General features: G+C 36.6%; 1 protein-coding gene across 1 annotated transcript; it reads left to right on the top strand.

Annotated features, from left to right (window-relative positions):
* On the top strand, positions 1–23,561 carry pip5k1ba (phosphatidylinositol-4-phosphate 5-kinase, type I, beta a). The gene is made up of 15 exons (XM_081355264.1): positions 1–158; positions 7,464–7,534; positions 9,378–9,446; positions 11,335–11,465; positions 11,763–11,880; positions 13,422–13,574; positions 13,910–14,206; positions 15,635–15,831; positions 19,168–19,248; positions 20,044–20,092; positions 20,191–20,275; positions 20,397–20,543; positions 21,652–21,781; positions 22,646–22,727; positions 22,863–23,561. The coding sequence occupies exons 3-15, from the start codon at positions 9,378–9,380 to the stop codon at positions 22,863–22,865; spliced, it is 1,542 nt and encodes a 513-aa protein (XP_081211390.1). The 5' UTR covers positions 1–158; positions 7,464–7,534; the 3' UTR covers positions 22,866–23,561.
* Positions 23,562–23,679: the final 118 nt, after the last annotated feature.

Raw genomic sequence — 23,679 nt, 5'->3', positions numbered from 1 at the left:
ATCACGAACCTGAGCGCGTGCGCGTGGGCGGAGAGAGTTTGACAGTCAAAACCTGAAGCTCGACATGCTCTCAAATGTCACTGAGAAACAAGCCATGGCTTAATGATATCCATTTATTACTTGTAGGCTTCGCTTATTTTCTCAGAAAAACACTGACGGTAAGTTTTTCTTCTTCTTCTAGCCTAGCCTATTCCAATATTACTTAGTGCTTTCTTTAATGTAGTAACGATCTGACATTCACATTTCATGCGTGAGCTCTCACACACAGCAGTTTGATGATCATTGTAAAGAGAAACACTTCATAACGTTTAACAATAACTTAGCACTTTAGGGCCAAATTGTTTATTAAAAGGTTAAACGGGATTTCTATGCTGCGTAAGTGTCTTTTCGTATTCTACATTTATTAATACCATTCGTTAAAAATGTAATGAGTAAACTGGGCTGCACTTTGTTCTGTGGGAAAGTGGTTTGGTTTAACAGTAAAGGGAGGGAGCGCTACTTCCTCAAACGCTCTTCAACATTTGCGCACGAAGCCTCGGATGCTTTGCATGTTATACAAGCATCTACAATTTTAAAGAAATGAATGCTGCATCACGGGCTGACGTTAGTTATTGTATGGTAGACTGGACATTACAAGGTTGTGGCCTCAAACTAGTGCTCGACCACTACCTGTTTTTTAATGGTCGATGCTGATATCTAGGGGAACTGATGGTTAATATAATGCCAGTGTGGTACAATTTAATACTCAATCAAGAATCAGATAAAATATCTAAGTTTAAACAATTATTTCACACAATATTTAACCTACACACACACACACACACACACACACACACACACACACACACACACACACACACACACACACACACACACACACACACTGTATTATATTAACCATTGACAGCGATTTTTTAACTAAAATAGCCCAATATGTAAAGGATCCTGTTCAGTCATACAGTTATCACAAAATAAACCCTGAATCATCCTGAAGGGGTTTATTTTTTATCGACTTTATGTCTTGACTTAATACGGCTGCTTATCAAATTATTCTGAACCCTATAAAAATATTGATTTGCAGTAAAATTATTTTATTATGTAAAAAGTAAGAGTGACATGCAGCTGCGTTTGAGGAACAATGGTCATTTATACATTTTTGCACCATTATACAAACATTTCTGATCGCAGAGAGCTGTTGACCAATCAGAATCAGCAGTTCCAGAGAACCCTGTAATAGCAGCTTAAAGCTGGCATGAAACGGAAGTTGCAATAATCTTTTCTTCCTATGAAGTGGTGCAGGTTTGACGTCACTTTGTAGGCCAACTCGGTTCCCATCACACTGGTTCCCTCGACAATTACCCAATAGGCGGATCTTTTGTGACGTCATTGTTTATGTTTGCCGCTTTGCATCACGGGAGTCGTGTGGCAGGAAACACCGCTAGATACCTGTAATTTGATTGTTTTGCACGTTTGGAGGAGGATTTAGAGAAGAGGATGGTTCACTCTTGGTGTGTGGTCGATTGTACGGCTCGTTGGGGGCCTGATAAAAAGTTTTTTCGAATTCCCTCCGAAAAGGATTGCGATAAACGAAAGAAATGGTTGCGTGCAATTAGGCGATTGAACCTGGACGCTCCGAAGCCTGGATTCCTGACGTTACTGATCGAGTTTGTGAGGCTCATTTTGTTCATGGTAGGCAAAAGTCTTAGTGACTATGTATTTATAGAAGATTGAATTAAATAAAAAATAATAAAACTGAGTCAAATCAACCAAGGCATATGTTTTCGCGTTCTGATTCAGGTGTCCCAAACCGCGATCCACAGCACCCAGACTACCGTATTTTCCGTACTATAAGCAGAGGCGCACCTTCAATGAATGGCCTATTTTATAACTGTTTTCATATATAGGGCGCACCGGATTATAAGGCGCATAGAATAGAAGATAAGTTACTGCAGTCAAACGTTTGACTGGGTTTGCGTTATGCAGTGGTCACCAACCTTTTCAAGCCTATAAGATCACATCCAAGTCCAAATGTAAACCAAGATCTTCCACTTGCAAAAAAAAAAATATGAAAAAAACAAGTGTCTGAGCTGTAAAACCTTATACTCGACGCGTCCGCATGAGCGCGAAGGTAATAAAAAAAAACTAATATCCGTCTGCTCGGGCAGATTCGGCTTAACAGCGCGCGCGCCTCCGCATCCGCAGATGCACGACTTTGAGCCGAATCTGCCCGAGCAGACGGATATTAGTACATCTCATCATCACCCAGTTTGCGCGTCTAAATCAGTTGTATGGTCTGGTGTTCAGTCTAAAACAAAACAGTTGCGTCAAGTATAAATGCCTCAACTGTTTGGGGAGTTGCACGCACAGTCAGCGGAGATCTCATATGGGCTTTGAATAACTTCGATTTTGTCACCAATACAAATTTTGAGCTTCTCTCGAAACCTCCTCCGGTCTTCAGATGTTAAAGTGCTTATATATTGTGGATTTTGCCCGCTAACTCTCTTGAAAGTGCTCGTCGCGTCTTTACAGCCCGCAATACTGTTTGATTTGTTGCCACACAACCACTCGCGCATGCGTACAAAGATGTCAACAAAGATCCTCCTATTGGATTTTCCCATAGGCTTTTGGATAATCACAAAAAACAAGCTCTCCGATCAAAGGAAATGTATGATAGGCTACTTGCACGTTTTATCCATCAAGATAATTTTCACAGATGAATACAACTTTTATGAATTTTGAAGCCTAGGGCTGAACGATTTTGGAAAATAATCTAATTGCGATTATTTTTACCAATATTGCGATTGCGATTTAATATGCGATTATTTTTAAGCTCTTTATCTTTTCTATTATTTCAACAAAAACAAGCAACACATCACTGTAAAATAGGATGGGAATCTTTTTTTTTTTATTAATAAAACTTAAAATATTTATAATTATAAGTACTTTTAAAAAGAAATACACATTAAAAAAACTAAATCATACAACTATATGTTAAGAATTTTAACTAATATAGCTCCAAAACATAAAAGCAAATAAAATAAAAACATTACAAGCAATAAACAATGAGTGCTTTCAGTATTTAAGGGTAGGCTGTCTGAACGTTTTCATCTCTTTTGAAATATAAGATGTGGTTTGTCCTGTCTGTTAAAATAACTTAACTGCGTTTACATTAATTTCGCGTCATAAAAGCATTTTGAGATGCAAGTACATTTAACCACGTAGTAGACGGAGTCGCTCACAGCCGCATGCTCAAGCGCTCTTCGCAAAGCGCGCGTATTTGAAACTGAAAGCAGCTTCTGTCAGTGATTTTCATATTTTTAATATATAAGCCAACTGTATTCCAAAAGACATATGATGCCTTCGTAGAGCATTTGTAAGGAAAATACCGGCGCCGGCGGGCGAGACTACAAGAGTAACATCAAGCAAAGCACGCGTGATGTTCATCATATCGCGATATTATCGCAAATGCAATTAATCGTTCAGCCCTATTGAAGCCTGAATGCAGACGAAAGAAGTAAAAAGATAAATAGGCTAAACGAACTACACCACGGCCCTACAAATTCAACGTCATCATCTCTAAGCTTCTGACAACTCGCTTTAGTTTTTATCTAAAAACATTTTCCCAGAACGTTTGAGTTAGAATAGTTTAAGAGCACAATTATACGCATAATGAGTAAAAGCGGACTGAGTTTACCTCTTCGGCGTGATGACGTTTAATCTCCCCGACAGCCTCTGTAGTCCCATTTAGCCACTTGTTAGGAACTGCCTTTTTCAAGATGCGTAACAGCTTCAAAACATCACGAGTGTGGTAATATTAGTCGTAGAATAAAACGTGAAAGTGTCTTGAGCTTGTTAACCACAGACCTTATTTCAACCAATTAAACAAACTCACATTAAAAAAATCGTCGGGACGACGGAAATGCTAAAATGCTAACTCGCTTCTGTTCTTTGGCCTACAAAGTGATGTCACACCTGCAGCACTAGTGAAACGGCTTGTTGAACAAGAACAAATGTCGGGCGGGACTTGATTTTGTCCATCAGGAATTGATTGGATAGTTGGATGGTTGTAGTTTGCTATTGGTGGATCTCATGTGAGTGACAGGTTATTGTCCCGCCCTTGTGCCAGTAAACACGTCATCAGAGAAGAGAAGAGATGCTGCAGGAGGGAGTGGAAGTTATTTTGATTAATTATTACGAGGACATGAGAATAATAAAAAAAAAAATAAAGATGTGCACGGATAAATCTTGGTACATAATAAACTGTATTATTACATAAAAAAATTAAGAATGGTCATGTTTGATTTCATGGCGACTTTTTTTTTTCACTAGTCGTGATAATAGCCAATGAGACGGATACAAAATTCCTGAAATTACCAATTATTTTGCACAATATTCACTCAAATTTGAGTTTTCGAAATATTCGAAAACAACATTCACTACTGTAAAATAATGTTTTGATCTCATAACATTTCAGTTCAGTTGCTGTATTCAGGTAAAAAAAGAACGAATGTAAAAATTGCATGTTTTCACTTTTTACAGTGAACGAGAAGGACAGGCATGATTGACAACGGTTGCAGATAATCTCAATAAGCCAATTAGCATTCATAGATGTATTATACATCTATATAGATGCAAGATAGCGCTGTATTTAATGTATGGAAAAAGAAAGTTAGTTGCTTCATCTCATTAAGCAAATTTACTAAGGTTTGATTAATATGCTTTGACATACTTACAATACGTTAACAATAAACGTTAATAAACGTTGATCTCCAAAAGCTGTCATTTCATCTGTGTACGCTATTGTTTACATCAGTATCATCTTTGTTAGTTACTGTTCTCCAGTTAATTGTAAGCCCAGTGCTCTGTTTTATAGATGTCCTGTGTTTACAGTGGCGATCTGAGCGGGTCATGTGACCGGTTATGTCATGACTCATGTGTCATTTGCGTTCCCCTCACTCCACGCCAAATGCAAACAGGCTTTCCGCTTCTTTGCTCGAATCTACGCCTCTCCCCACTGATAAAGACCTATTGTTTCACCCCAGGCCGGGTGTGAGGCTGTAGTGGTGATGTGAGAGTTAGGTTAAAATGTTAGGTTATTGAGGACATTGCAGGATTTGAGGAAATGTCAGCCCTGCTGATCCTGCCATCCTGTGATTTGGCTTGCAAATATCCTTATTTCTGGCAAACCCTTTGTTCCGTGAGTGAAGAACACGATTAGACCCTTGAGACTGAAGAGAACATCCAGCTTTTGAATTGGCCGTCCTGGAAAGTTTCCATTTATGTGTCAGTCTAACCAGCTGTGTGGTGAGAGATTTATAGATTGGCTTTTTTAAGTCTACCCATACATATAATGCACTGGCTTCTTCACCAGTCATCAGTTATGCAATCAGTGGGTCATGGGAGTTGGAATTAAGGGTCGGGAAATCTAAACTGGGAAAGCCTCAGACCATGCTGTGTTTCTGCAATTATTTTCTTACAATAAACCTTTTGGGAACAGTTATATCAACTACTGTTAAATCTCTGATTTAGATTTGAGAGTCATATTTATATAACCGAAATCTTTTTGGTTTCTTGTTGTGTAAAGCAACATTACTTGAGCAATTCTGATCTTTAACAAGTCCATGCTCATTATGAAACCGCTTGTTTATGACCTTACAGCACCCGTACCACCTTGTTACACATTCACTTGTGTATAACGCTTTATACAACAAGCTGTGAGGACATTTACGCAATACTTATAGGGAAGCTGAGTTTTATATTTTCTGAAAACTGTTGGTATGTGGCGGCTAAGGTGTTATGTACGGTTGCTAGGACATAATATGGTCAGAGTAAAAAAAAAAATCATGATATTTCAGGTGGTTGCTTTTTTCATGTTCCATGTTGGTTGCACCACATGACTTTGATTTGTTTTGAGGTTTTTAAAATATTAATAAGCTATTTATTTTGTTACATTTAAGTAATAATAATAATAATAATAATAATGTAAAAAAAAAAAAAAATTACTGTCCTAATAATTTATTTATTATTAGGACAGTTGGAATAGCATGAACCCCCCCCCCCCCCCCCACACACACACACACAAAAATTGTTTTCTAAAAAAGTCTACAATTTTGGGGATTTATTTCTTCAAGAATTTAAGTATAATCCTTTTTTCTCTTAATTATAATACCATAAAAGTTGGAACACTTATCGAATTTAAAATTATTTACCTCTCAAAAATGTCAAAATTCAAAACTTGTTCATCGTAGAAGAGATGTATTCAAGTCATTGTACACATGAACTGAATAAATGAATATATCTGGACATTAAAAAAATAGCACTGACCCTGTCTGTAGCAAGCAGCACTAATAACTGTTGATAGGTTTTTAGGTTGTTTTTATCTTTATATATGTAGTATATTGTCTCTATGTGGCCTAATATTTTCAAAAGAAAAGGGAAACAAATGTAAAACTCTAATGGCTACCTATACCAAAATAAAATGAAGTTGGTTATAAAAGCTGGTTACTTTATATGATGTGCAAACTATAATAAAGTGCAGTGTTTATAACGTTGTGCCCTGTATATCTGATCATCTGCAGCACTGACACAGATATGAGCAAATCAGCAAATCCATGAAAACAATAGCGCCTTAAGCAATATCCTCCTTGCCTTACCGGCCATGCCTGGAGAATCAGGACTCTTACGTACTTGGCTTGGTTTGTTTGCTTGTTTTGTGGGCAGGGACGTTGAGGAACAGGCCGTCTTAGAAAGGATTTCATGATTAATTGCAAATCCGTTTGCTTTGATATTAGAGGCTATACTGCGAGCGAGGAGCCAGTCAGTACAGTTACAGTAAAAACGTTAATCCACGTTCCCAACTAGTTACCGTGTTGGTTTGTAGCAGTTAGTGTGGCTGAGGTATGTACAACTCATTTCTCATTTTTTTACCTAAATATGCCAAATATGGGATCTTGAGTTCTATAGACGTCAAAGAAGGAGCTTTCAACATTTAATAATGTCTGTATAGACTAATCAAAACCTGCAATGGTTCTCTGCAATGCTTTAACATGGGAACATGCTTTCTACCTACTCTTTCTCCTTACAGCGATTCCTCTTAGACATGGGATGTATCGCACAGAAACGTTTGTTTATAATGCTGCCATCAGTTTATTAACAGGAAATAGGCTGTGCACATCATCTGCTGGATTTGAATATCTTGCAGAGTCGGTTTCATAACATTCAGTGGTGTGTGTGTGGGCATGCGATCTGTCATTTCTGGAACGAATGAGCCTCATACATGTGTTTTTGTGTGTGTGTATAAATAGCTTTAATTTCTCACTTATTCCATTTCTCTTTCCATCTTTGTTTACTTTCACTAGCACTCTGTTTCCTTTGCATGTGCACATCTTAATGTCTTTCACTTTCAGTATCAGTCACTGACAGACCCCTGACACCTACTCATGTTCTATTTATTCCTCTTGTAGACGCCAGGAGTCATTTTCGGCTGGATATGCGGTGACTCTGACCTCTGATCAACAACAGAGTGGTTTACAAGGTAAGGAGAACGCTATACTGTCCGAAAAAAATAGCTTTTAGCGGTACAACAGATTGTATATTGGGGCAGTGTCATTAAAGCGACTACTTGGCACTTTATATCCATCCCTAAAAGGGCACATTAGCATGTTAAGAGTATTAATATGTACCCTGAATGTGTTACTGTGAACCCTTTTGTGCTGCCCACCTGTTTACATCTGAAGAAAGCATTTTCCTGAGAGTGTAAAAGGTTTGAAGTCTCAACACAAAATTGGTCAGATTGGTGAATACAGTCAAGCATATGGATTTATGTATCTCACAAAACCTTATCTATCTATCTATCTATCTATCTATCTATCTATCTATCTATCTATCTATCTATCTATCTATCTATCTATCTATCTATCTATCTCTCTCTCTCTCTCTCTCTCTCTCTCTCTCTCTCTCTCTCTCTCTCTCTCTCTCTCTCTCTCTCTCTCTCTCTCTCTCTCTCTCTCTCTCTCTCTCTCTCTCTCTCTCTCTCTCTCTCTATCTATCTATCTATCTATCTATCTATCTATCTATCTATCTATCTATCTATCTATCTCTCTCTCTCTCTCTCTCTCTCTCTCTCTCTCTCTCTCTCTCTCTCTCTCTCTCTCTCTCTCTCTCTCTCTCTCTCTCTCTCTCTCTCTCTCTCTCTCTCTCTCTCTCTCTCTCTCTCTCTCTCTCTCTCTCTCTCTCTCTCTCTCTATCTATCTATCTATCTCAATCAGTCAGTCAGTCAGTCAGTCAGTCAGTCAGTCAGTCAGTCAGTCAGTCAGTCAGTCTGTCTGTCATCTGTCTATCTATCGATCAATCTGTCTATCTATCGATCAATCTGTCTATCTATCTATCTATCTATCTATCTATCTATCTATCTATCTATCTATCTATCTATCTATCTATCTATCTATCTATCTATCTATCTATCTATCTATCTATCTAAATCAATCAGTCAGTCAGTCTGTCTGTCTGTCATCTGTCTATCTATCGATCAATCTGTCATCTATCTATCGATCTATCTGTCTGTCTGTCTTTCTGTCTGTCTGACATCTATCTATCTATTGATCGATCTATCTATCTATCTATCTATCTATCTATCTATCTATCTATCTATCTATCTATCTATCTATCTATCTATCTATCTATCTATCTATCTAAATCAATCAGTCTGTCTGTCTGTCTGTCTGTCTGTTATCTGTCTATCGATCGATCGATCTGTCTGTCATCTATCTATCTATCTATCTATCTATCCATCTATCCATCTATCCATCTATCCATCTATCCATCTATCCATCTATCCATCTATCCATCTATCTACAGTGTCTGTCTTTGTTTTTGTAACATTCGGCCATAGAGGCAAACAGCTTTTATTTTCCCTGATGCCACTGGCAGTTTTATTTGTATAGAGCGCTGCTGTATAAAGAGGAAAAGTGTTTAATTTTGCATGTGTTTTCCCTCCTTTGTTTCCTCCTTTCCTGTGAATAAGCAGAACTGCAACTTCTCTAAATTTTGTGAGATTAAATACCACATATGCTGCATCACAAAGGTACGGTCTGACCGAAACGTTTAAATTGTGTCAGGAGGAAACATGATTCTCGGATTTCTAATGAGCTGCTTTAGAGTTGCATCTCTTGCATCAGCAGCTTTGAACTTTACCAAGAACAGGAACATCACATGACTTCATTTCCTGTTTGATAATGTGCACAGCGCTCACAACTAAAGCTACCTATTCTTATTTTAATTTTAATAGCGCAGTATTGTTTTTCTCTTTCTTAGGGCCTTGAGACAGTTTTTTATTATTGTAATTTTTTTGCATTTTGTGTATTTACTGTAAATAACAGATGAGTTCAACAACAGACGAGACCGGAGGTGGAAGACCTCAGAAAACTGGGGGGAAAGACCACAAAAAGGTGTGTGTGCAATGCATAACAGAACTAAGTTTTATCTGTACTTATCAGGGATGAATTGATTAATTGTCATAATTTTTGCTTAACCCAACATATTTTTCTGTAGAACAATGTATTGTTTGTGCTGTGAGCTCTTAAGGGATTTAGTAGGATTGGGTCTTTGCATATCCCAATCTGATTTGTCATACTTGTGGTCTGAAATGTTGTTTTCCTACTGACTGTTATATAAAGTGACCACGCTATAACCATGTGCCATGCAATGTGTACCATGGACAGGAGGCTCAAGATATAAGGGATATTAGGATATTAGCAAAGTGGATGTTTGCCCACAAAATGGCTTGCTGGGTTTAAGGGGCAATGTTTGTTAATTCCAGGATAGAAATAGCTAGAACAAACAAGGACAGAAATAATTAGACTGCAGGAATACGTGGAAAAAAGACACACAGAACGTGATACATTGTAATACATCTGTCTTAAAGTGTTTAGGAAAATGTCCAGGTCACTTTTCACCCCCAAATCATAGAATACAAATAAATAAAACAAAGAGTATTATTTAAATTAAGCACCTACTTGCCCACCTTCCCCACAATTACTGTAGTGCCACAAAAAAAAAAAAAAAACTATGTATATATATATATATATATATATATATATATATATATATATATATATATATATATATATAAATTTCATAAAATATTTAATTTCTTATTAAAATAATACATTAAAATATTTTTTTAATGCAATAAGTAATTATACTTAAATTGACTAAAAAGAAGTATTCATCACTTTTAAAGTATTAATACCATTTACCAAGTATTAAGTATTTATGGTAAAACTTTTAATAAAATAATAATAATCATTTTGTGTTACAGTATTTATAATCTAATTATAATCATTGAGGAAAAATTACAATTCCAAATAAATGTGTCTGGACACATTACATTAACAAAATAAAAAAGTAGTAAAATGTGTTTATTTGTATTGAACAAAATGCAAAATATAATTTCTTATTTTCACTTGGGCATGTGCTTTGCTTTTTTGTAATTCATTAGGGTTATTATTGTTATGATACCTGTCTCTTGCTTAGGACTCTTATTTTGAAGTGTATTCTTGTTCCTATTGTTCCTGCTGTTTGACTTCCTATTATTAGTTCCTGTTTCCTTTGTTTCCATTGCCTTGTTTGTTCCAATAGTTACCCTTGTTAGATTGCATACTTACCCTCATTAGTTTCCATAGTAACTCATTACCCTCACCTGTTCCTTGTTAGCCTCCTGTCTTCATGTGTATAAATACCCCCATGTTTCAGTCAGTGTTTGTCAGTTGTTGTCTTTGCATGGTTTGAAGAGTTGTTCTGTTTGTGTTTTTTTGTTTCTTCCTTGCATGGATTACCTTTTTGTTTCTTTAATAAATACTGTTTGCAATTAGATTCAAGCCTCTCCTCTTCCCTGCATCGACCGTGACAATTATAAGTCCAGGATTAGTTTCCAAAATGAAAGTGAAAATAATTGAGTCTGTGAAAGACATTTAGTTGGTTCAGAGTTATACTAGTATTCTAAATGTTTGATAAAACACCAGATTTTACACTTTTTTGCAGCTGCCATCACAATCCAAGAGTGTTACAGTTTCACAATACTGTATTTTTTTCACAATACTGTATTTTTTTATATTTATTTGCTCACATTGTAACATTCTACCAGTAATACCAAGTAAATGTCTTCTTGTAAATGCCCTCTAAACGTGGCCATATGCCTCAACTTCCTTGTCTTTGACTTCCTCCCATGTGTGTTGTTACTGTAGTACTGATAAGAGTGGCCTTATCTCTGCACAGTGATGATTATTTTTTCTCTGCGTGTCAGTATTTTCCTGTTTCTTTATTCATTTTCTTCAGCCCACAGCTGAAGCCTTGAGAGGAGCCATCCAGCTCGGCATTGGCTACACAGTCGGCAATCTGACCTCCAAACCAGACAGAGATGTTCTCATGCAAGACTTTTACGTTGTTGAGAGTGTCTTTCTCCCAAGGTACAGTATTAACGTACATGTACCGAGCTTCACACTCGACAGATGTAATGTGTGGTTGCCATTTACTCACTATTCAAACACTGAGATACAATGGCCCTGTTCCAAATGTCAACAGTTCTGTTGTATTTTGATATAAGCTTGTGTAATATTTTCTGCATGATTAATTAGCACTGCTGAATTCCTACTGCAATTGGTCAATGCCTAAAAATGCTGTATAGAGTAGCTAGGTTTTGAAATAGTGCTACACAGTTTTGTTTTAATAACGAAGTAATGAATATTGTATCTTTTGTCTTTCAGCGAAGGCAGTAATCTGACCCCAGCTCATCATTACCCTGACTTTCGCTTTAAGAATTATGCTCCTTTGGCTTTCCGTTACTTTAGGGAGCTCTTTGGGATTAAACCAGACGATTATCTGGTAAGACTAAGATAATTATTTACAGTCAAGAATCCTGAAATTCTAGAGTAAGCAGGTCATTCTCAGGAAACAGTACCATTTGTATCATAAAAAATAAATACAATTTTTATAATTTAATCTAAAAAAAAAATTACTGCTGAAATTTAAAAAGATCTTATTCTCAACCCCCCAAAAAAGATTAAAGGGGCTATATGTAGAATTCAGAAACCCTTGTTATTAGTGACTGGTGGCCGTTAAGTGAACTGCAGCCAGCAACCTATTGCTCTTGCTCGCACTCGTGCACGTGACGTACAATACTGAACGTGATTAAGTGCTCCGATATACTCACTGCAAAGTTCTTTTTCATTCTTTGCTTAGAAGTAAAAAGAAGTTTGAAATACCTTTGCAGTGATATACTGAAAACGAACATCCCGACACCATCCTCACTGCTGAGAGCGACGTTTAGATGAATATGTAAATATGTGCTGTGCGCTTTCCTCTCAATAACAAAATAAACACACAACAAAAATGACAGCAGTGAGAAAACAGCAGTTAAGAAAACATCTGATCATAGCGATGTGGATATGTTTGTACCAGTTCTCCGAGTCCCCGGCATCATGTCGACACTGATATGATAGTTTGATTATAAAGTATATTTAAGACTATAGACTATATAGATCTGGCTATGTGAGGCTATAGTTTGAATGAATCCCTTTTCTTTGCATGCCACATTGAAATTTCAGTACGGAATAGCTCTTGCGCCATTATCCTGAACATTGTATAAGCATTTGTTTCATGTGTCATTGAACGGAAGAGAGGCTCTCTGGAGCGTAAACATCACATAATGTGGATTTTCCCAGCGAAAATCTCCCGACTCCTTCACATAATAAATAGTCTACAGGCTTTCATAGACAACGTAGGATATCAGGGAAGTTTTTTATTAAGTTTCATTACAAGCTGTTCACTCATTGGCAATACAAAAAGCAATTAATACATTTACAAATAACCGCTTTAAAATAGAATGTTTTAAACTTAAAATGCTAATTTACTAAAATGAACAAAATTATTTTTTTTATTTCAAATGTTGCATTACATTAAACAGTCAATATATTAAATAATAGGACAAAAAATAATAAATAACTAATGAAAAATAAAGTTTAGCATCCTGTAAATTATGTCATTGCAAAGTCATTGGGACACAAACGAGGCAGTGTTAATTTCGTATTGTTTATTTATTATTCTAATATTTATTAATATATTTAGTTTTTTATATTTCTGTTAAGCTTTAATTTGTTTATTTCAGTTTTAGTTGGTCATTTTAGTACTTCATTTTAAACTTATTTTATTTCAGTTAGTTGCCAAGGCAGCATATAATTATCATTTCATTTTAAGTTTTTCTTCCCATCTGATATTTACATTTTATTTTATTTGAGCTTTATTTCAATTATTCTAAGCAGTTTTAGTTTTAGTGAACATTGACTACACATAAATGAGACCATTTTAAATGAAAGTGCACGTGTGTTTGTAGAATCTGCATTATTAATGCATGTTTTTATCTGCAGTACTCTATTTGTAAAGAACCTCTGATCGAGCTGTCGAACCCTGGAGCGAGTAGCTCATGGTTTTACTTAACCAGTGATGATGAGTTCATTATAAAGACTGTGCAGCACAAAGAAGCTGAATTTCTGCAGAAGCTGCTTCCAGGATATTACATGGTGAGCCACACGACCTGCCACAAGAGTGACAATAAAACAGGAAGAAACTGCACTATTCACCCTCTTTAGTGATTCTTTTTTTCATCTAAAACATTCCAGTTCCTCACATTTAAAATGAATGTTTAAGTATAAAAATGAGTAATGCAGACTCAAGATAATCATTTTATTGCCGTTTCATGGCCCTGTTTACTGTTGAAATACAGGACTACACTGCACATTAAAAACACATTAAACAGTCAGTTAACAGTCAACCCCCACTATCTTCAATTTTACAGTAAGTATACCATATTTTTCACAGCGATTTTGAAAAACGTATCTGTCCTTCTCGATTGCAGAATCTGAATCAGAACCCAAGGACCCTCTTACCGAAGTTTTACGGGCTGTACTGCATTCAGTGTGGTGGTGTTAATATCAGACTGGTGGTGATGAACAACATTCTGCCTCGCTCTTTGAAAATGCACTACAAATACGACTTGAAGGGCTCCACTTACAAACGCAGAGCGTCACGGAAGGAGCGCAGCAAATCTTCCCCGACCTTTAAAGATCTGGACTTCCAGGAGATGCACGAAGGTCTTTACTTCGATGCAGACACGTACAGCGCCTTGATGAAGACTCTTCAGAGAGATTGTCGGGTGAGTCGTGTTGTTGAACACTGTAGAACTCTTTGGGCCCTATTTTAACGATCTAAGCGCATGGTCTAAAGCGCAAGCGCACTTAGGGCGTTTCTAAAGCCACTTTTGCTACTTTAACGACGAGAAAAATGGTCGGCGCGCCCGGCGCATGGTCTAAAAGTGTTGTCCCTATTCTCTTAATGAGTAATGGGTGTGTTTTGGGCGTAACGTGCAATAAACCAATCAGAGTGTCATTATTTTCTTTGTGGAATTTGCAAGCGGAAAGACTGAACTCTCCAGAGAGCAAACGGATCTGCTTGTGCACGAGGTTAAAGCTTACAAGCAAACCATCTACAGAACAAGCCGGATTCCACCATATCATTATGTAGGCTATACAATAATAATATTTTACATAGTAATCCTTTTATTTTTAATATTTGGCATGTTTGTGTGCTGCTGTAGGCTCATATTTCTAATGCGCTCATCCTTCCCTCGCGGGTCAAAATGATCGAAGCCCTAAAATTATACTTACATTTTTATTTTTATTTTTGTCCAGAAAGCTTATTTTATTTCATTATGATAATATCTTTTCTATTTTTTAATGCAAATTTTTTTTTTACCTTTAAATTACTATATTTAATAAAAAAATAATAAATAAATAGTCATTTAAGCACATTCCTCACATTCTTTCAACTTATAATTCAAAATAACTCACAATTTTATGCCTAAACCTTTTAATTCAGCTCAAAATGTCTCTTGTGGAAAAAAAAATTATATAAAAATTATATTTCATGACTCTAGCCACTAGATGGCCTATATAGCACTTTTTGGAGCAAATGAGCTGTTTCCCCTGGGTCCTAAAGTCAGTTTTTCTTAAGGATGCTTTCAGATACACATGTAGACATTATAAAATCATTTTTTGGTAAAGTTTTAGCATTTATAGTTAGAATTTTGAGCATTTTAAGTTTTTCTATGTGTATTGAAGCATTCTTCGCATTCCATTCATCCCTGATTTGTTACACAAAAACTCGTGGTTCAAGTCAAAGGTCAATTTTTTTTTTAAATTACAAAAAACATTCCGGGTCAAAATGACCCGAGGGAAAGATGAAGGTTAAATAACAAAAAAATAAACACTGCACCATTGACTTTAGACCAGGTTTCAGTTGGTCAATGGCGTAGTCTATTTCAGTTGCCTCAAAATAGCAACGCGCCAACAATGCGCCTGAACACAACTTTCAGACCAGCAGCCCATGGGCGCACAAATGGGTGCAAATGCATTTGCTATTTAAACAAAGTGGTGCAGGACATGAAAATGATAACTGTGTCAGGCTGAAACTAGCAAAAAACCCTTGCGTCGCGCCTGGCGCTGCATTGCACCGGCTGTATGATCGGGCCCTTTGGCATTATAAGTGACTTGTGGTTGTGATTTCAATTCATTTTCTTTCTCAGGTGCTGGAAAGCTTTAAAATCATGGACTACAGTTTGCTGCTGGGAATCCATGTTCTGGACAAGAAGATGAGGGGGAGAGGAGGCCGAGGGGACAGTAAGCGTCAGGGTGGGCAGAAGGTCCTGTACTCCACAGCCCGCGAGTCCATTCAAGGAGACGGCAAAGCTGCCGAGCCTCTCGCCGACGCCGATGACGACACGTGAGTGGAATCGCTCCGTTTTTTTAGAGTAAACAGAAATAAAAGATGCCGTAAGCGGTTTATGTTGTTTGGCAAACTTTCACCACACGCCCTTTCTCCAAAAATATATCCTTCAAAGACATATCAGCCTACTGTTCAAAAGTTTGGGGTCAGTACTTTTCGTTTAAAAAAGAAATTAACACTTTCATTTAGCAAGGATGCATTAAATTGATGATAAATGCTGTTGTTGTTTTGATTTTTATTTAATTTTTTACTTTATATTCATCAAAGAATACTGAAAGAAATACAGCAGTTTCCACAAAAATATTAGGCAGTAATGGCTCCTGAAAATTCAGCTTTGCCATCACAGGTATAAATGGCATTTTAAAATATATTAAAAAAGAAAACTGCTATTTTAAATTGTAACAATATTTCACAATGTTACTGTTTTTACTGTATTTTTGATCAAATAAATGCAGCCTTGGTTTAAGTTGTTTGGCAAACTTTCACGACACGCCCTTTCTCCAAAAATGTCATTCAAAATTTGGGGTCTGTACTTAAAAAATAATAAAAGAAATTAACATTTTCATTCAGCAAGGATGCATTAAATTGATAATAAATGCTGTTGGGTTTGTTTTTTCTTACTTTATAAAAAAATGCAGCACAGAAATATTAATCCGTAATGGCAGTAGATTTGCCATCACACAGATAAATTACATTTTAAAAATATTAAAAAAAGGTTATTTTAAATTGTAACAAAATTTCACAATATGTTTACACTTTATTTTGATGGTCCCTTTAAAGGGTTAGTTCACCCAAAAATGAAAATTCTGTCAGTAATTACTCGCCCTCATGTTGTTCCAACCCCGTAAGACTTTTGTTCATCTTCGGAACACAAATAAAGATATTTTTGATGAAATCTGAGAGCTGGCTCACTCCTCCATAGGCTGCTAGGTAATTTCATCTGTTGGCCCAGAAAAGTTAGTAAAGACATCGTTAAAATAGTCCAAGTGATTACAGTGGCTCAACCTTAAAGGGGTCATATAATGCCATTTTTGTACAAGCTAATATGATTCTTTAGGGTCAAAATTAAAAGTTTGTAATTTACTTTAATTAAAAATTCTCATTAGTATTGTAAGAAAACACAAATTTTGCCTGTTCAAAAACAGCTCTGTTTTCAGCACACCATTTCAGTGCATGTTTCTTTAAATGATAATGAGCTTTGCTCACCCCGCCCCTCTGTTCTGTGCGTACACAGTTTTAATAACACAATAACCATAACGCGTTGTTCATTATAAACGTGGAATTATGAATTATATTGAGAACGTTGTATATAGAAAACATGCTGTAATGTACCCTGAGTGTAAACCTTAGCCGCATTCATCGTGAAGCGTGCAAGCGATTTGCAAAGATTAATATAAATATTAATATAAAGGTTAATAAAACGTTACACTCACTTCTTCTTCTGGAGGTGCAGCAGGAACACGAATAGTTGGTACCGATCCTTTTTTCAGGAGCAGCTTCTTAGCAAAACCAGCTTTATACTGACCCTCGTTTGTAAAGCAGTCTGGTGAAATGATTCGCGCAAACATGAAAGCATTGACATTGATCGTGGGGAATATTCCCTTCGAAAACAAACTCAGCCACTGCGTCTTCAGCTGTTCGGATTTAGGAACATCAATATGATGCTGTGTTCGTTATTACACCCAAGAACACCACAATCGCTTAGACGCCATTCTGCTCATAGACAGTGCTCCAGCGTATCAACAATGACCGCGCTGGTCCGCGCGGACTATGATTGACAGCTCGCTCACGAGCGAGGGTGGGTCTGTGTTGAAACGCTGCTGTCAATCAACAATCGTGGGAGGGGCGTCGATTTTGTGACATCACAAAATCAAACGGCTTGATTTGAGAGAGGGGAAAACATATAAGAAGATAAAAAAAAAAAACACTGGATGGATTTTTATCATTTTATGATGGTTGTGTACAGGCACTGCCAACACACATTTCAGTACAATCAACTTGTAAAAGTGCATGTACCATTATATGACCCCTTTAAGTTTATCAAGCGACGGGAATACTTTTTGTGCGCAAAAAAACAAACAAAAATAATGACTATTATGTGTGGGCCTCTGACGTGAGTTCACGAGAGCCACGACGCATGCGCGAGAACTGAGATGATGACGCTCACATTCATTAAATGGGAAAGTGTGAAAGGTAAGCCATTCATTTTGTGGCATTGGTAAGGCACTTTTACGTTTTCTTGTTGGTTTCTCACGATTCGGACATCCAGGAAATGCACACTTTAGAGCCATTTTAAACACTACATCGAGACCCATCTGCATCATCTTCTCAGTTCTCGCGCATGCGTCGTGGCGCTCTCGTGGACTCGCATCAGAGGCCCACACGGAAGAAAATGAATAGTGTTAGTAGAGTGTTAGTAGACTGGTAGGGTTCGGGTTAGAATAAGTTGACTTGTAGTTTCAAAGTTACTTATAGTCAGTATAATGTCTGTTGAGGAGCATCACAATAAAGAGTTAGCAGATATTAAGCAGACAGTCTACTAATACTCTAATGAGAGTTAGTTGACATGTAGTGGCAAAGTTACTAATAGTCAACAGAATGTTCAAAAGGGACCATCAAAATAAAGTGTTACCCACAAATACTACTGTTTTACTGTATTTTTTGATCAAATAAATGCAGCCTTGGTGATATATATGTTATACCATGGTAATTTGCCAGCATTGACAACTTAAAGCTGTTATTGATGTTTGTAGAGAGAGAGAGAGATTATTACCTGTGTCTTCAGCATCTCTCTCTATATATTAACAGTGATGCTGTGAGTTTAATTCAAAACCAGCAATGCTATCCCCTTGTTACTGAGAAATATAATAATGTAGCAATTCAGTTGCAAAGCTATTTTATTACTAAATAGCTCTGTGTGTGCAGAGACAATTGACATATGTGTGTGTGCGATTCAACAAAAACAGTGCATTAAATATAGAACGGTGATTAAACTGACTGGAACTACCTGTGCATTAAACGGTTTTATTGCACACCTTCCAGCCAATCAGAATAGAGTATTCAGAAAGACCATGGTATAAATATATATATATATATATATATATATATATATATATATATATATATATATATATATATATATATATAATTATTTTTTTTTTTTTCCTGTCAGCTAATCTGAATACACAAAATGATTCATAGAAAAAATAGCGTTGTCAGGGAATCTGATCGACTACAAAAGGGGGATATTAGAATGTCAAAAAATGTAAAATTTCCAATAAATTTTATGACTGACCTTGGATTAGTTTTGAAATAATCATGTTTTTGTTCTAGATTGGGTGGCATCCCTGCTAAACACAAAGAAGAGAAGTTACTGATATTTTTGGGGATTATTGATATCCTGCAGTCCTACAGGTATGAGTCTCCTTATAACGGTTATGTTACAGTTCCTGTGTTTCCTTTCTGTGTTTAGTTCCCGTTGTTAGTTTGTTTCTATGGTTACTAACTGATTGTTTGATTATGTTCACCTGTTCTTCATTTAGTTTCCTTTGTTTGTATCTCCCTCGCTGCGTCCGAAATCGAATACTTCCCTACTATTAGTATGCGAAAAACAGTAAGCCAAAAGAGAAGTTTGTGCGAATACATAGTATTGGAAAAACAGTAAGTGAAATGTCCCCGGATGTCCCACTACTTCAGGTGAGATTCTGAAGTGTGTCTTCAATGGACACTTTACTAACCCATGAGGCCACAGGACAGGATTTGTGAATGGAAGTGAAGCGACTGACACTGGGAGGTCATGTGACATTATCGACATGGCATCTGTAGTACGTCCGGATTAAATTCATATTGCACACATTCATACTTATATAGAGCGTACTTTTTTAACAGTCGCGATGTAAATTCAAAGCAGCACCTACTTATTAGACAGTATGCAATTTCGGACGGAGCGCATGTGTTTCAGTTTCTCTTGGTCGGTTCTTGTCTGAGATTACATTTGTGTTAATGTGTGGTTCTTTGTGATCTCCTGTGAGTTTGACTTTGTAAATAAAGTCTATATATTGTGGATTACCCCGCTGGTCTTCGTCTTCATGTGTGTTTGCAGCCACATGACTGTGACACACCTGACAAAAAATGAATACTTCATAATTACTGATAATGATATTCATAATTAAATGTTGAATACTGAATATTTCTATCTTATACACATAGACTTATAAAGAAGGTTGAACACTCGTGGAAGGCTCTTGTGCATGATGGTGTATGTATTTTTCCTTTTTTTACACTGAAATATTCTTCTTATATACTACTATTTGAACATTATTATGATTTATGACTCTTTGCAACTTTGCATGCTAGGACACAGTATCTGTCCATAGACCTAATTTCTACGCTGACAGATTCCTGAAATTCATGGGTGGCACAGTATTTAAAAAGATTCACCGTAAGTTTAATGCTTCTTTATTATTTACAAAGGAATTTTGATTAAATGAATATGATCGTTTGAAATGCTGTACCACATCTCACATTTCTCCCTCTTTCTTTCCCCCCGTCTTTACTTTTAGCTCTTCGTGGTGCGTCCTCGAAAAGGAAGAAAAACTCTATCCAGTGCAGGTCAGCCTCACAGGAAGTTCTGTCGACTGTAAAAGAAGAGAGTCAAGAGGAGAGGAGGGCGCAAAGCCTCGAAAAACTCGAAAACATCGATGATACAGGTGCTTCTTGGACTAGCCGACTTAGAAGATACTTCCCTTTACACACATTTAAAAATCTTACATTTTTACTTAAAGGAACAGTTCAACCAAAAAAAAATTCAATTCTGTCATTATTTAGTGCATATCATTCCAAACATGCATGCTGTTGTTATTTTTGGAGCGATATGAGGGTGAGCAAATAATCATAGAATTTGAAAATGGATCTCTCTTTTTTCTTGAAAAAGAAGTTCACTTATTGAATGTGCACTTGTAGATTTTAAAAGTACATTTTTAAAAAATATTCTTGCCGATAACATAGTATTACTGAAATACTGTAAAAGGCCACTTAAGTGAACTTAAAGAGAATACACTTTTAATGAGGTATTTCTTAACACACTTTAGTACACTTTTAAAAAGTATGTAATGCCAAATTAATAGTTTTAATAGTTTTAAAGCATATTTTAGATCATTGTGTTTTTATAGTCTTATGTCATGCATTCAAGAAGTACACTTAATTTAATGTGTTGACTAACATACTTAAGCACATGCAAAGTACTTGATTATCGTTTTAACTGTAGTGTTTTTGTAATGATTTGAGTGGTTGCAATGAGCGCACGATAAATGGAGTACAACAAACAAACAGTCTTTAACCAAAATCCAACTAGGAATAACTAGGAGTAAAGATACACAAGCACGTATAGCGCAAACAATGGAAACTAAGGGCTTAAATACACAAGTGAGGCTAATCAACACAAACTGAAACAGGTGCGTAACTTAATCAAGTAAAAAAGGAAACTAACTAGTGGTGGGAAAATGAGAACAAAGGAAACAGGAACTAGAACTAAAACAAAAACATACATGTGATAGTGTTGTACAGGATTATATTTAAAGTTAGTTTTAAATTGCAACTTCATCACAAATGTGTAATTACATATATATTTAAATACATGATGCACGTATTGAAATTACATATAAAGGTGTAAATAAGTCGTTTCATTCACTACATTCGTTTCAAGTATAGTATTTCCATAAGTACTCTTTTTAAAAGTATACTAAAGTGTACTTCTATTTTTACAAGGGATGCCATACAATTTTTGATAATTTCTTCCAATGCTACTCTGTTTGACAGATACACTCTCCTCTCAGAAACCTGATGTTATTCCAAGCTCCAAAAGACTGGATCCAGCTATTTCAGCGGCCACTTTGTCTTCTGCTTACTCTATAGATGATGTGACCACTGAACTGCAAACAGAAAACAGGTGTTTATCTAACACATATGCTTACACACACATACTCACACACACACACGCTCGCTCACACACGCTCACACACACACACATACTCACACACACACATACTCACACATGCTCTCACTGACACACACACACATACACACACACATGCTCACACACATACACACGCACGCTCACACCCTTACACACACATGCTCTCACTCACACACACATGCTCACACACATGCTCGCACACACACACACGCTCACACACATACTCACTCACACGCTCACTGACACGCTCACACACACACATTCTCACACACATGCTCACTGACACACACACATGCTCGCTCACACACACACACACACACACACACACACACACACGCACGCTCACACCCTTACACACGCACGCTCTCACACACGCGCACTTACACACACACACACACACACACACACACTCACAAACACACACTCTCACACACACACACACACACACACACACACACACACACACACACACACACGTTTTAATGGGGACTTTCCATAGACGTAAGGGCTTTTACACTGTACAAACTGTATATTCTCTCCCCTTACACTAACCCTAAACCTGTACCCTACCCATCACACACAACTGCATTTTTATATTTTCAAAAAATGTAATTGCATATGTTTTATAAGTTGTTTTCCTCACACATTTTTGGTCCTCATAACGTTGGGAATACCTGGACCACACGCACACACTTACTCACACTAATATATACATATTAGTTTAATTAAAAAGGTCTTTGTGAACTTCCATATTTCTTCACAGGACTTAAATACAATGTTATTGGCACCAAAGCTTTCTGTCTGACTTATCAAGGTTTTGTTTCTTCTTTTGTGTAGAACGTCGAGCTCGACTCTTGCTCTGGAGGACAGCGCTCCTCCTCTTCCGGGCACACCTGAGTCTGGTCTGGACGTCTATCTGGTCAGTAGAGTCGAGTTAAAGCACATATCACTGCTCTCATTACATGACTGGTGTTGTAGTTCCCCTGGAACTCAAACTCTTTTGTGTCATTCGCTCCAGATCATTGATTGTGGCTTATATTATTTTCTCTTTAAGTGATGCGTAAGGCTTTCTGAAGTGGACCAGATCATCGAAACATTGCTGTTTCACCCGTCACTCCACAACTTTGCACAATGGATATCTCTAGCTGCTAATTCACACGGACTGAGAAAAGCCTTATACGTTTGAAACAATGGCAGAGTGATTGCCACACTATAGAACTGCAGTGCCTTACACTGTGCACTTTGTACCCACTCGAAAACACAAGTTTGTTGCAAAATAATAGTTACACACACTCCCATTAGACCAGTGCACTGTAACTGTCTCATAAATGCACTGGTCGGTACACATGTTAAAGGCATGACACCTGATTAAAGCATGTGTCATTCAAAGAAATGTATAATTTATTCTATAATAATCATGGTATAATTATATTGTGAGCACTCCTGACTTGTATTGTGTGAGTAATGATTTCATTCATTTATTTGATCATTACAGTACGATGACTAGTACCAAAAATTAAGTTTTGGTCATGTGATTTTGATGTACAATCGGCACAATTATAATGGTCTATGTTACTTTGTGTAAAGATTTAAATGGGTTTAAAAGTTAAAAACCATCAATCTTTAAAAAACTTTTTATAAAAATGTATTTAAATATATTTTGATTAGAGTAATATATTAATTAAATGTGCTTTTATGTATAATGTTTTTAGTTGCTATTAAATGCTGCATGTTCAGTAGGACTTTTCTACTTTTTCTGCCTCGCATGAATTTGTCTGTCTATAAGATATGCCTGAAGAGCTGTAAGGTACATTAATGCACCAATCATTATTTTTTTCTAGTTATTCTAATGTTTAATTAACTTAAAAAAA

This window comes from Scardinius erythrophthalmus (genome assembly GCF_964197995.2).
Source record: "Scardinius erythrophthalmus genome assembly, chromosome: 23".
NCBI classification, from domain to species: domain Eukaryota; kingdom Metazoa; phylum Chordata; class Actinopteri; order Cypriniformes; family Leuciscidae; genus Scardinius; species Scardinius erythrophthalmus.
The sequence above is the reverse complement of the archived record's forward strand: the minus strand, read 5'-3'. Positions and strand labels throughout refer to the sequence as shown.